At 45.5% G+C, this 14615-nt stretch overlaps 1 protein-coding gene across 2 annotated transcripts; it reads right to left on the bottom strand.

Annotated features, from left to right (window-relative positions):
- Positions 1–522: 522 nt before the first annotated feature.
- Coch (cochlin) lies at positions 523–14281 on the bottom strand. 2 transcript variants are annotated; one of them, XM_052738487.1, is made up of 12 exons: positions 14143–14279; positions 13879–13931; positions 13750–13806; positions 11683–11839; positions 10563–10696; positions 10060–10122; positions 9096–9140; positions 8863–9010; positions 4670–4773; positions 3474–3700; positions 2602–3118; positions 523–1419 (listed from the first exon to the last, which is right to left on the bottom strand). In XM_052738487.1, exons 2-12 carry the CDS (start codon positions 13910–13912, stop codon positions 1244–1246), a joined length of 1662 nt encoding a protein of 553 aa, XP_052594447.1. In that variant the 5' UTR covers positions 13913–13931; positions 14143–14279; the 3' UTR covers positions 523–1243. The 2 variants fall into 2 exon arrangements, with proteins under 2 accessions (XP_052594447.1, XP_052594448.1); XM_052738488.1 differs by lacking the exon at positions 10060–10122 and having other exon boundaries at positions 14143–14281.
- Between the last annotated feature and the right edge of the window lie 334 nt (positions 14282–14615).

Below are 14615 nucleotides of genomic sequence, written 5' to 3'. Positions count from 1 at the left end.
AGGAGGGGAGAAGGAATGTTCTTTTTGTCAAGTCTGTAGATTTTGAGTTTTGTCTCTTCTCACAGATAATCCTTACTCTCTACATGATTATGAAATTTGGGTATACTCCAGTAAGTCATGAGTCTGCAACCAGTGCTTTTCCCAAGTCAGTTGGCAGTGAACAGGTCTACAGGTGGGTAAAGGAAAGGACAGAACCTGGTTTAGAGAAAGATGGAATGGAAGAACCCCTGTGGACTATAGTCTACACCGAGAGTTTTGATACTCTCCTTGACATCAATCAACTTCACAAATGTGGTTAAGTTTTTAAAATGTTGCTGGTTACATTTTTCTTGAAGCAGGTATTCTTAAACATGTCCTAGTGGCTAACCTGGTAATGACTGAAGCTGTCTACAATAGGCATTCAGCATGTGATTGAATGAAATTTTGCACGACTTAATTCAGGTTGGTTATTCCATGTCATTTAGCGGGAGTAGAATTTTTGTCATAGAAGAAAAACACTAGTGTTAATAAATAGGCACTTAGTAAGTCACTACCAGTTTTATTGTTGACATATCCAAGCTATTATGCCATGTATTTTTCCTGTTACAATACTTGAAACATCTTTTTTCAAAAACTTAACCTGCTTAAGCATTTTCTCAGTCTTTGGAGTAATGCCTGCCTATACACATAAAATTAAGGATATAAATAGAAAAATACCAGGCAACCCTATCTTTACTCAATGTGGTATTTTTAGCCATTAGTTATGAAAACACTACAAAAGAAGCTTGATACATGGTCATATATATAATAATGTTTAGTTATGACTGGTACATGAAGTAACAGCTGTCTGTTGGCTGGTTTTAAGACAACGTCCACGTGGGTCAAAATTGTGCTTGATCTATGTTTAAAAGCTGCTTTGCTCTCCTTGCACAGTCAACACAGTGATTAAAGAAGGACCAGTGCTTGTGTCCAAGTGTCAGGTTCTTTTATGGAGCTGTGGAACTCACATAGCTACTTTGAGTATGCATGTTTGAACTCTGCAGTTTTAATCCATGACATCTCTCTTTCCTGAGTTTCTAAGGACCCTGATTATCAAGCCTCGGCCAATCTAAATTAGGTGCTTCAAATGAATGCTCATTTGCTTTAAACAGCTGTGGATGTATTTACTGATCCTGGTAAGCTATAAAGTTACTTAGGTATTGAGAATACAATTTGCATATTAGATCCCCTTGTACACATTCTTTGAGTTGTCAGAGTATCACAGTTATTGCTGGGATTCCAAGAAATCTCTACAAATGCCTCTAATGACATCGGAGACAATTGGTTCTAATCCTGTGAACTCTCTGGTAAAGAAAGCATGTGACTCTTTGGGTTTAGAGGCCATATCTTTCAGGTCATCCAGAGGTGCCCAAGCCACACCAACAGAGAAGATGGTGATACCTACAATGGAAATATTTTTAAGTGAGTTAAAAATAGGTCTAGCTAACATACAAAGTTACATATTCCATACATTAATACCTAGCTGCAGAGAAAACTGTTTAACAATTTAAGTGGAATCTATGCTGAATTTTCTAGGTAGACTACAGTCGTTTTGATGATGGCAAAAATATTTAGAACCAAAAGCTTTGCCTCCAGCAACTTACTATGCGTTAATAATTTGATAAAAACTACCAAGATGGTCAGTTCATGAAAGACAATGCATTGTATTAATAATTTGATGTGGAGTTCATTAAGGACAATGCATGGCACAAACTAGGAACAAAGGACACCCTAGCTGGACGGTCTGGAGACCCTGCAGCCGGCATGCGTGGTTGGCGGTGAGGAAAGCCTCCCTGCTGCCATCACTCTCTGACATGGGGCTCCTAGTCCGACATTAAATTGAGACTGGTATAAAAAGAGACGTAAACGGGAGGTTTGTGTTGTCTGAGGAAACGGGGGCTAGTCATAATTTTGTTTCTTCCACTTAAGTCTTTCAAGTTACATTGACATCCAATAATCAAAAATTATAAGACTTGGAGCTGGAGAGGTGGCCCTGCAGTTAACATTTATTTTGCCTGGCGGTGGTGGCGCACGCCTTTAATCCCAGCACTCGGGAGGCAGAGCCAGGCAGATCTCTGAGTTCAAGGTCAGCCTGGTCTACAGAGTTCCAGGACAGGCTCCAAAGCTACACAGAGAAAACCTGTCTCAAAATACCCAAACCCAACCCCCCTCAAAAAAACATTTGTTGCTCTTGCACAGGCCCTGTGTTCAGTTTCCAGCAACCACATAGTTAAGCATCTAACTCCAGTTCCAGGGGATCCGATGCCCTCTTTTGCACTTCATGGGCCCCAGGTATACACATGGTGCACATACACAGGAAAAACACTCATACACTTAAATTGCTATTCTTTTAACACTAAAGCAGAAAATCTGGTGATTAAAAAAACAAAACAAAACAAAAAAAACCTCCCAAAGGGATTTCAGTGAAGCTTGGAAAAATTTCAATTCAATCACCGAGACTCTAAAGCTTGTAGAGTAAGTCTACACTGCAAGGATCCTTTCCACAAAAATACTTGGGCCTATATTGACTCCGAATTCACAGGACATCTTTCTTATTCCTAACACAAAGTGCAACCATCTTACCTGCATCATGGGCAGCTGCAGCAGGGCCTCGGACATCATCATAGGACTGGCCATCTGTGACAATTACCAGGAAGTTTTTGTTGGGGCTGTCCCTTATGGGACCAAACACATTTCTCACAGTAAAGGAAATGGCATCACCAGTAGCTGTCCCACCACTCATGTAGCGTATGTTCCCTAGGACAGCTAGGACATTCTCTTTGGTGTTATAGTCAGTGAAACTGAATTCTGTGCGCTGATCATAAGTGAACTGTACGGCAGCTATCTTGGCTCCAATGTCTGAGATTTCAAATGTCTTGGCTATGTTTGAAGCAAATTCCAGCATAAGACGGAAATTGCTATCTCCAACACTGCTGGAGCCATCAATTAAGAAGGCGATATTCACCGAGTTGTAGCAGGTCTTGCTGCACATCATCTGCTCATGAGTGCAGAGCTTCTGCACCAGAGGCTTTACATATTTTGTGGTGCCAAACCAGTTGGGCATGTGATAAGAGAAGAAGCCATTATTCCGACACACAGCCTAATGGGGGAAGAGAGAAGATAACCCCAAAAATAAAAGGTTTAGTATTTTGCCAACTGTGGTACTGGAGATTGAACCTAGAACCTTACATATGTATCCCCAGCCCCCTTGCTACTTTTCATTTTGAGATGGGGTCCTACTCAGCTGCACAGGCTGGCCCTGGACTTGTAATCAAGCCTGTTGCCTCAGCCTCATTGAGTAGCTGGGATTACAGGTCTGCTCTTTCAGGCCCACCTCAAACATACTAAATATTACATGTTCGTTAATCTAGTTAGGGGTTTATCAGTACTAGGCTTAAGAGGTCCCAAACTGAATCACTTCCACCTATTAACAGGAACTAGCCCTCACACCTTACCTTGTCAACAAATGCAACATCCTGAACCATCCCCAGTTCTTCAGGGATGGGCTTGGCCACAGAAACTATAAATACATTGACGCCAAACTCTCTGGCCACAATGCCTGCTTCCTCAATGTCATCCGAAGGCCAGCCGTCAATAAACACCACCACCACTTTGGGGATCCCTTTTCTCACACCTGTGTCTGCTGTGAAGAATTTCTGAGCAGTGTGCTTCAAGGCTTTCCCTAAAAACAGAATCAAAGGAGCTGCAGTTGTCATGGCTCAAATGACATTTCTATTTCTGTGTAACAACTAAATGCCACTGAATTGAAGAATTGAATTTAGGAATTCAGTTAGTAAAAGATCGACGAAATGGGAACGTTTACTTATCCTTCAGGCCTACTTTTGGTCTTCACAACTTGCACTGCAGCCCCTCCACTTCCCAGAAGTCTCACATTCCCTTGCATCATTTCACAGTAAAACACAACACACCCCTCCTGTTGTGTGCTCTCACCCTTCCTGGCCTATGAGGGCAGCTAGGGAACAAGGAGCCTCCCAGAGTCTGTCCCCTCTTTCTATATGGTTAAGTCTGCTCATCTGCTTAAAAACAGGTACTTTCCTAAAGCTCACAACGCTGCAGGGATTTTTGTTTTGTTTTTAAGAATTATCAGACTGGGCTGGGCCGGTGGTGGCGCACGCCTTTAATCCCAGCACTCAGGAGGCAGAGGCAGGCGGATCTCTGTGAGTTCGAGGGCAGCCTGGTCTCCAAAGCGAGTTCCAGGAAACACGGTGCAAAGCTACACAGAGAAACCCTGTCTCAAAAAACACACACAGACACACACAAAAGAATTATCAGACCGGGCAGAGCTAGTGCACATTTTTAATCCCAGCACTTGGGAGGCAAGAGGCAGGTGGATTTCTGAGTTTGAGACCATCCTGGTCTACAGAATGAGTTCTAGGGTAGCCAGAGTTCTTACACAGAGAAATCCTGTCTCAATAAATAAATAAATAAATAAATAAATAAATAAATAAATACACCAGCTACCCCACTGGTATATTTTCCACTATAGACAGTTTATATATATATATATGATGAGATGCAAATCTGGCCAACACCGAAGTGCTAGCAGGAAGGGGGTCTCCTAAATGGCACTAAAGGCTTTCAGTTCTGATCACTATCATGGGTATGCTGAGCCCAGAGGCGGCGTACTTACCTGTGTTGGAATTACCCCCTCGGAAACCTACTTCTTTTATGGCAAACAAGACATCTTTGGCTGAAGTAAAGTTTTTCAAGTAAAATTCTATTTTGGGATGTTCACTATAAAAATGAAAAAAAAGTTTTTAGGAAAGACAAAATAAGCAGTCAGATGGCCTTTGAAAAAATGACTGGCAGAGAACCCTCGTTCAATTCGCAACATAGTGGCTGATCACCACTAACTCACTTCCAGGGAGTCTAGCATCCCTTCTACCTCTGCGGTTACCAGGCACACACACACACACACACACACACACACACACACACACACACACACACACACACGGTACAGAGACATGCATGCAGGCCAAACAAACAAAGGAACACCCTTGGAAGATAAATGTAAGAAAGAGTCGGACCTAAGTCTTTTTAAATTACATACTATATAATCAACTAGAACATTGCTTCCGCTCACTGGAAATGTTTCAGAAATATAACAAGAATAACTGCTACACTGCGAATTTACTACATTTTGAATAATAGCTAAGCACACAATTTCATTTTATATTTCCACAAGGTGGAATTATCCCAATTATTTAAAAACAAACAAACAAAAAACAGGCTCAGAACACTCAGGGAATTTGCCTAACAAAACATGACTGCTTTTTAAATTCAGACTCAACTGGCTTCAAAATCATTCCAAAATCCAAGTTGGAACGGAGTTACAGACTTTATGTATGCAGTATGTTAAAGTAGATGTGGCTCTGGGTTCTGGCTTTGATGGAACTCTGCAGAGTTGGGCACCAGGTACAGAGTTGGGCACCAGGTACAGAGTTGGGCACCAGGTACGTAGGAAACAGTTGGATGCGAGAGTACATCTGCTCCAGGGCACAGCCCCAGAAGCACTCAGCAGCCTATTAGCCTAGGTCTCTCTGGTCAAAAGGACAGTGCCAGTGACATTTAAATTATTATTTGTGTGGAGGGGGGTGTTTTGCCTGCGTGTTATGTCCGTGCACCATGTGCACATCTGATGCCTACAGGGGCCAGAAGAGGGCGTTAGATCCCCTGGAAATGGATACAGATAGATGTGAGTGACCATGCGGGTGAACCTGGGTCCTTTGGAAGAGCAACCAATGCTCTTGATCGCTGACATATTTCTAGTCCCTAAGAGTGACATTTTATAAGATGGGAAAAGGTACAAGGGAATGCATTGTAAAACACAATTTTCTTATAAAATGACAATGACATTTGGTAATCCTGGTTATGAGATTATTATTTAAAGAATTCCAGCTCACTTTTAACTATATTTTGTTCATGAGAGACCATGTTGAAGACTGGGGAGATGGTTCAGTCCAAGACCTGGGTTCGATCTCCAGAACCCATGTAAAGAGAGCTGAGTGGGGTGGCTCAGACTTTTGATCCCAGTGCTGAGGAGGCGCATCCCTGAGACATGGTGGCCAACCAGCCTACCTTACGTGGCCAGTTCTAGGCAGGAGAGATCTGTCTACAACAACAAAAAAGTGGGTGGTGCCTGAAGAATAAAGTCTGGGGTTGTCCTCTACCTTCTGCATACATGTGTATGTCCACCTGTGTGCATGCCCGCACACACACACATACATACACACACGCATGCACACATGCATGCACGCGAGCGGCTGTGCTGAGCAAAACAACAGCACATCTTTAAAGTCAGAACTTCATTAAGTGCAAATTTTTAAGCTTTCAGCGTAAGTAGCCATTTTAATGTCAGACTTTGGGGTTTTTTGTTTGTTTGTTTGTTTGTTTGTTTTTTGCTTGCTTTAAGACAAGCTCTCCTTCTTTAGCTTTCTGGGTTGTGGGATTTAAGATGATTCTTTGAGTGACAAGAAGATCACAGACTATCTCCGCACACCTGCTGGTTGGTTACTTTTTTAAGTTTGGACCCACTTCCAGCTGTTCAGATTCTGACTTAAGCAAGCCGTCTTATTTTTGCATTGCTAATGATGCAAAGGTCATTCCATTCTATTTAAATATGCGCTCTTTAGTGCTTCCTAAAGCAGAAAACTGTGAGTATATAGGTTAATGCAGCTTTCAGTGTGAAAAAGCACAGGCTAAATTAGTCAAAACCAAAACACTTAGAAAATGTATCGGGACCTAAGTCAGGCATGGTGGTGCGTGCAGAGGCAGGTGGATCTCTGCGTTCGAGGACAGCCTGGTCTACAAATCAAGTTCCAGAGAAACCTTGTCTGAAAAAAAGCAAAGCAAAACAAAACAAACAAACAAAAAGCCACCCAAATCATAAAAAAAAAATCAGTACCTGACTCAAAGAAACTTGCCTAGATGTTCATAAAATTGATACTGCATTTAAATCCACACAATAAAGGGCTCATTTTAAAGGCAAGGGGAAAATGGTGTATTATACAGAAAAGTTAAATACCTTCTAAGCAGACCCTACTATAAAAAGTATCAAATGGACTAGGGAGGCAGAGGCAGGTAGACGTCAAGGCCAGCCTGGTCTACAGAGCAAGTCCCACGACAGCCAGCGCTACACAGAGAAACCCTGTCTTGAAAAACCAAAGGGTGAGGAAAAGCAATGAATGGAATATTAATTAGTGCTCGTGGTGGTGCTGGGCTACCCTGACACACTGCTGATAGTATTAGCTGGCTCACTCGGCCTTCTAGAAAGCAATTTAGCTATTTTTATCAGAGGCTTTTAAAGTGTCTGAACTTCAAACCCAGGAATTCCGCTGAATGATCAAAGACGGCCCAAGCAGCCATAAGGCTTCTCTCTCATCATGGGCTGCTGTGTGACAGTGAAAGGCAACAGGAGACTGTCTCAAGGACGCAAAGGAAAACCATCAAACTATTTGCAATGTACTTAGTACTTAAAGCACTAAAGAGTGAGCAAAGAGGGTCCAACATTTTTACAGCCTGAAATGTAGAAAAGGGGAAGAGAAATGTCTTCTCAAATGCAGAAAGGAAACACAACTTTACAAAGATGGCCCTGGAGGACATGGTCTGAGAAAGGCGCTTCTTTGTAATTCTTACTTGTTAAGCCTCCTAAAGGGACATTATTAGTGCTACAAACCACCAATATCATTTTCACATGAAGGAAAAGAGAGCACGTGTCAGAACACGGCCCATGAGTGGAGCTGCTCTAGGAGACTTCTGAGAGCTCGTGAGAAAACTGCAAGGAAACAAGACAAGAGTCTTGGAACTTGTGTCCCCAAGAACACGGGCTGTTCTTGGGATGTGCTCTCGAGCCCTCCCAGGTGTAGTAATAGGAGTGGGGTTGCTTCAGCACACCCATCATCTTACCCCTTATCGTTCAGAATGATGTCTGCAAGCAAGAGCTGTCCTACACTCACGTGATCTTTGCCCCTGTGACTGTATACAGCATGAACTCCAGGGAACTTTGCTCATATGACCTTGCTTAACCCTCAGAATGCCCTCAGAATATAAATTGTCCGATGTCCTGAATAAAGTTGGCCATCACATGAGACTTTAGTCTGCCTCATTTCTAGGCTCTACTCTCCCAGGCTCATGCCACCAACTAGTGACAGTCACACTCTGGATCTCCAATGAAAGAACATGGAAAGGGCTAAAAAAAAAAAAAAAAAAAAAAAGCCCAATGTTGGCAGAATAAAGAAAAGGAACAGAGAGCTCACTGTTGCTTACTTCAGAAAAGAAAATCCAAAAACTGAGCGAAGCAGAGAAGAGTGTTCGTGTAAGGCTTCTAGGTCATGAATCCCCTTTCTGGCTCCCTACAGACAGAGTACTGTTTGCTAAGTGCTTTTATACCAATGGCTCACTTAGACACAGACTAACCAGAGTTAGTCGGTTGTTGGTGGTGGTGTTTGCCGTGTGGAGAATTGTGAACATTGCATGGGCATGCAAGTACTTGCAGAGACTTTCTTTTCCCCTCTAAAGACCAGGTCTCACTATGCAGCCCTAGCTGGCCTATTTGCTATGTAGACCAGGCTGGCACTGAACTCACTGGGATGGTACAAAGCTGATATAAGGCTATCACCTGCCTCTGCCTCCTGAGTACTGGGATTAAAGGCATGCACCACCATGCCCAGCCTTGCATAGACATTCTTAAATTGTGAATTTATAGTTTGGGATTCCAGCTTGTCCAAATTTAAATTATGTTTAACTGAAATTAACATTACAGCTTGGTAAGTAGTCATCATTCAAGACATCCATAATCTCCCATTTTATTAACGTTGGTACCTGGCTTGCACGAGGCCCACGTGTGGTCCTTCTGTTCCAATTCCCAGCATTAGTGCCACTTTCCCAACAAAATTCTTCTGTAAATTAAATCGCCGCTGCCCTATATTAAAGCTTCCATCGATCAGAAATGCAATGTCTGCCTTACAGTCTACAGAGAGCCAAAGAAGGTCTCCGTTAGTCTCAAAAGCAGCTGGAGGAAATGCCATCCCCCTCCCCCCAAGAACTTAGCTTACCTTTATTGCCAGTCTTCTTCTCTGGTGTTTTCTTTAGTCGTTTACCTGAAACAAAGGAAGCCCTTGACCATGAGACGCTTACACAGCAGGAACTTCCACCAGAATGAGCCCGTGGCAAGGAGTGCCATTCTCAGAAAGGCCTTTTAAGTTCCTTCTACGGTCTTCTGGACTGGAAAGGCATTGCTCCAACAAAGAAACAACATAACTGTGGCAGGCCTATGTATCTGGTATGTATCTATCCAAGGCTTTGATATCTAAAACCCACAGCTGAAGCAAGAGTGGGAACACAGAGCCACGTGCTCTTCATTTCTTTGACTTTAAAATGGTAGGGGCCAGAGGGGTGGAGCAGCGGGTAACAGCTCTTACTGCTCTTGCAGAAGACCCAGGTTTAGTCCCAGCATCCACATCAAACAGCTCAAGTCACAATGCCTGTAACTGGGCTTCCAGAAGAGCCCACCACTCTCTTGAAGTTCTGCCTTTGCCTGCACACACACACACCATACACATAAATACATTCAAACACACACACATGCACACATAATCTCTAATAAAATAAAATAAAATGGGCACAATTTTGGAAAAAGGGACCCCTGGAATTTTTATTTTTTTATTTTTGTAGCAGACACACACTGATTTCTTTTAGTCACATGACAGTGCAGAAACTAAGTGGACTATTGAAGCAAAGAGCTGGAAAGAAGTCCTTGACCGATTTCTACACATGGTCTATCAAATCAGAGAGGGATAGAAAGGACTTCCTGAGATTGGATGAGCTAGGTTTATAATAAAGAAGAGAAGAAATGTGAAATATAAAGTAGAATGCTTTCATCCAAAGCACATCAGTAGATATGAGGTAGCTGCTTTGCCCCTCTTTTATATTAGTGTTTTAAAGGACAGCTTCTACTGACAACATTTCTAACTCCAAATTCTGTGCAAGGCAACAAGCGGATCAGTCTGTGCTTCATACCTGCAGGTGGATGGGCTGTGGACACAGCCCGGCCCGTGGCTTCCTGGGTACTGCTTTTGCCTTCTGTTGAAATGAGAAGTTTATTGTTTTTCTCTTTCCTTCTCCGCCATCAGGGCGTTATGTAGCTAAAGTTCTACATGATGATTAAGGGGGTAATGGTGACTCAGGTATAAACATCACACTGGCCATTAGGTTTGGAGAACTAAAATGCATTCTTGATGCATTTGAAAATGCCACTAAAAACTGAATTCACTGGTTTGACAGTTTGTTACTTGCTAAGTATCTAGGCATTTACTGCAAACAATTCAGATTTCAGTTTCCACTGTGTGAAGTGAATTTTTATTCCCCCCAAATTTGGGTGACTCTGTCCCATAGCTGACTTCTTAAGTACAATGTTTTCCATTAGAATAAAAAAAAAGACTGGGCTAAGGGAAACTGAAAACTCTTCGGAGGGATGTGGGGAAGTGTTTATGGCCAGCTGAGAACAGTGAAATTGTACCTACTGGTCACCGCGAAGGAAGCAGGCCATCTGGAAAGCGTCTGAGACTGGATGCCATTGGCATCTACTGAGGAATAGTTCTCTCGACCAGGAAGGCTGTAGACACGCACAGGTCCCCCTGAGGTGTCAATCACTCCCCTGCAAAGTAAGAGTTACAGCTGAGACATGATCCAATTGTCTTGTGTCATCTACTGCTCTATCAGTCAAGAAAATAGCTGAGTGGAGAAGTTGCCTAAGGATGCTTTCTGCTGGCCCTTTAAGACTCACTTATACAGGAACAAAAATGTCTGGAGAAATGACTCTGTGCTGTTAAACTTTTTAAAGTGATGATAAGAACACACTGATACCCTGCTTCTTACATCTCAGAGATTCAGAATTAATAAGAAGGTGCCAGTTTCCTTAAAGCAATTAACTGTATGTGCCCTTGGACTGTATTAAAAAAAGATCACACTCGCTCTTTTACTGAAGGATGGGGTGGCACTGGCTTACCATAGTGACAATCAGCAAGATATATGACATCCAGAGTTCAGTATCCTCATGTGAAAAACAGACCAAAGCTGTGTCCACTTTAAGATTTGTGATGGAAGTTAAAACAATGCCTTGAGTAGTATACAAGCTCCATTATACACGACACAATGGCAGATGTTTTAGAATCATAGAAATGTATGTGCCATCGGGCACTTATGCAGGGCTGGAGAAGCGGCTCAGTGTTTAAGAGCACTTGCTGCTCTCCCAGGAGCCCCGAGATCAGTTCCTAGCAACTCACAGCCACATGCAACTCCAGCTCCAAGGGACCCAACACCCTCATCTGTCTTTCATGGGCACCCAAACAATTATAGCACACACACACACACACACACACACACACACACACACACACACACACTCATAATTTCTTCTTAAATGAATGCTATCTGCTCCTGGTCAGACAGCTTCCCTTGTACATTTGGTAATGCAAGAATGCCCAGGAAAATCTCAAAAAAAAATCCACCTTCTATGGCCAAAACGGGCACTAAAAAGGAGCAAGCAGGTAGGAAAGAGCTCCAGACAGCTAACTGGGGAAGAAACTAACTGTGCTTGTTCAGTGCTCACCCGCACAGCCCTTCCCACATGTCCCAGCTTACCTATGGACAGCAGCCCCACAGATGCTGGATACTGAGGCATATACTATGTTCCCAAACACAGAGAACTCCTCCAGAGAGCAGCCTCCTGGACAGAGAACATCTGCTTTCTCTTTTCGGATATCCAGTCCTCTGGTGAAGCAGGTGATGGCAATGGGGACTGAAGAGAAAGGGCTTGTTATGTCAGGGCTCCTATGGCTTCTTTGAGGGGTGTTGCAGGAAAAGTGGGCTGTGGAGTTATTTTTTTATTTCCCTAATTTCTATACTTCCAACAAAACACTGATTTAAATGTTGACGCCGTTTTCGATGTTAGCAAATCAAAAGGGGTTTTCAGTTTAGGGCAGAGTTAATACAGATATCTAATGTGACAATATTCCCAGTTCTTAGAAAATGTAACAAAGTCCATCAGGATGAGAAAATGATGCTAATCTTTGGCTTAGTCCTTATTCTAAAAGTACAAACATCTCAGTTGTGATGAAACTGTTGATAGTTGTGTATGATGACAACAAATTTGGATTGAGCCTTTGGAGTGTCTGCATAGACATGCAAAAGTTTTGAAGCTACCCTTTGCAGAGGACTGTTTAGCCTGTTACCTGATACAACCAGACCCTTAAAATCTCATATTCACATATGCAGTCCAGTTAACTGCTGCCTGGATCCACAGAATGTCACTTAGTTGCACATTTTACAAATGAGGAAATGAAAGCTTTAGACTTTCATTGTCAGACGGCTTCCCTTGTACATTTGGTAATGCAAGAATGCCCAGGAAAATCTCAAAAATATATCCACGAAGCACTCCACAACTCCCAAAGGCTAGACAGGAGGAAGTCAGTCCTGTACTTGAATCTGATTGTATCTCCTCCAGATCTGTCCAAAGGGGACACGGGAGGCAGCAAATACTGTTTTAGAAAACAATGCTAACATGCTTAAGTCTTAAACTCAGTCTGCGCCCCCCACCCCCCCGGAAAAAAGGAAGTTTTGGATCCTGAGGGGCTCACGCAGTCATCCCAGCACTCGAGAAGCCGAGGCAGGAAGATTTTTGCCTTGAGTTTGAGGCTGGACTGGGTTACAGAGCGAGTCTCTGCCCAGCCCGAGCTACAATGACATCGCCTCAGAAAAGCAAACAAAGTTACTGTGAAAGGTGTTAATTTGTCAAATCATAACAAACCCCAAGATGATAACCTGTCGATTTACTGTCGATTAAATCGAAAGTAAGGTTATTAAATACGACTTTCCAAACACGGGGACATGTAGTTATCCAAGACCTTTGGAAACAGCTGTTTCGGGAAAAATAACATCTCCTTCACCCGACAAGACGTACATAGTTCTGTAAGTTGAGAAACCTGCCTCTGCCAAGGACCCCTGTCTGTGCTGCTACCTGGACCATGGAAGAAAGGGGACGACGCTGATGTGACACCAGTTCCTCAGCTCAGTTAAAACCCTTGTCTTTCCCTTTTCAGCGACCTGGGGGAGGGGGCGGCGGCGACACTGGAATCTTAGACCGAGTCTGTCTAGAGCGGCTGACACTGACTTCCTTGGGCAAAAGATGAACGAGGCAGCCAGGTGCGGTACTTACCATTTCTACTCTCAAGAAAAGCAAACGACAGATTTCTTAGAAATGAAACGGTGCCTTACATCGCAGAAAAGACACCGAACCACACACCCGTGCTCGGACTTCTACACGCGGAACAAACTCTTTTGAGGCTTCCAGGGAGCGCTAAGAACAGCCGACGATGCCTTCCATAGGGGTTACTTGTACAATCGCACAGCAAGATCAGACTAGGTGGGACCAGGACGTGAGCCGCCCCATCGGTGGGCTCGGACCAAAGGGTTTTCCCCAGCCCAGTAACTCAGGACTAGTGGTCCCAGAGCTAGGTGGCGTGCGCCCGGGAAGGAGGCCGGGTCGGACCCGGGGGACCCTGGCGTGGGGAAACAGGTAAGCCCGAAGGGTGCGCTGGAGACCCGTGCGGGCGCCTCTCCGCCTCTCCAGCTCCCGCCTCCCTCCTCAGGTCCTCAGCCTGCGCGGACCGACCCTGTCCACCCTCCCTCCTCCGCCCGCACCCAACTCACCGGCTCCCTCGGCGCGGGCGAGCCGGGGCAGCAGTAGCAGCAGCAGCAGCCACGCACCTGCGGAGAAAGGACAGCTAGGTGGCTGCAGCCTCCGCCCGCGCGGGCGCGGCGGCCAGGGCGCGTACCCACCGAGGCAGAGAGCAGGGATCCAGGACGCGGGCATGGCGGGGATCTGCGCGGACCTGCGGGAGAGCGAGGCGTGAGCGAGGCTCGCGGGGGCGGGGGGACCCTAGGCCCCCCGGGCTCCTCGGGAGCCCCGGAGAAGGCGGGAGAGCCCGGCCGCTGCAGAGCGAGCCGCCCCGGGCACGCTGTGCCACCTCACATCGGCGCGGGGGACGCCAGGACACACAGATGGACAGGGACAGACCCTGCTCCCCACCCCGGATCCCGCACCTGCGTGGAATCCGCTCGGCTGCACCCGAGTGCCGTAAGCGCGGCTCCGTGGCCGCTATAAAGGCCGGCGGCGCGCATGAGCACTGTGCTGGGGGCACGGACGGGGGCTGGGAGCGGTCCCGGGTTCTCCCCCCACCCCACTCTCCGGTAGGGCGGTGGCCGATCAGCTCCGCCCTCGGTCCCCCCGACGGCCCCCGGAGGGAGGCTGGCCCGCTGGCGCCTCTCCCTGCGGCGTGGGGGTCCCCTGGGGAGGTGTGAAGGTCGCGGTGGCGTCCCGGGACTGGGGGTGGGGGGTGGGGGACACGGAGCGCGCCTGGGGATGCTCCTAGGGACGCGCAGGTCGTGCAGGGTACTGGACGAGGACGGTGGCGGGTGGCTGTCCAGAGGGAATGAACGGGCCCCTCCGCACAGTCGCAGCGGGGTGCAGAGCCGCCCAACACCCGGTCCTGAGAACCAAACTTCCCAACTTGGCG

The sequence above is a fragment of the Peromyscus californicus genome, unplaced genomic scaffold (assembly GCF_007827085.1).
Source record: "Peromyscus californicus insignis strain IS unplaced genomic scaffold, ASM782708v3 Scaffold_15__1_contigs__length_86483966, whole genome shotgun sequence".
Classification (NCBI taxonomy): domain Eukaryota; kingdom Metazoa; phylum Chordata; class Mammalia; order Rodentia; family Cricetidae; genus Peromyscus; species Peromyscus californicus.
Note: the sequence above shows the minus strand (reverse complement) of the source record. Positions and strands in the feature narration are given on the sequence as shown.

Coding starts and splice junctions, on each gene's coding strand:
- Coch (XM_052738487.1), bottom strand. CDS start 13,912: ATGCCCGCGTCCTGGATCCCTGCTCTCTGCCTCG. Junction 10,123..10,562: donor TGCTTCCTTCGCGGTGACCA/GTAGGTACAATT, acceptor TCATTTCAACAG/AAGGCAAAAGCAGTACCCAG. Junction 3,119..3,473: donor ATGTTGCATTTGTTGACAAG/GTAAGGTGTGAG, acceptor TTCCCCCATTAG/GCTGTGTGTCGGAATAATGG.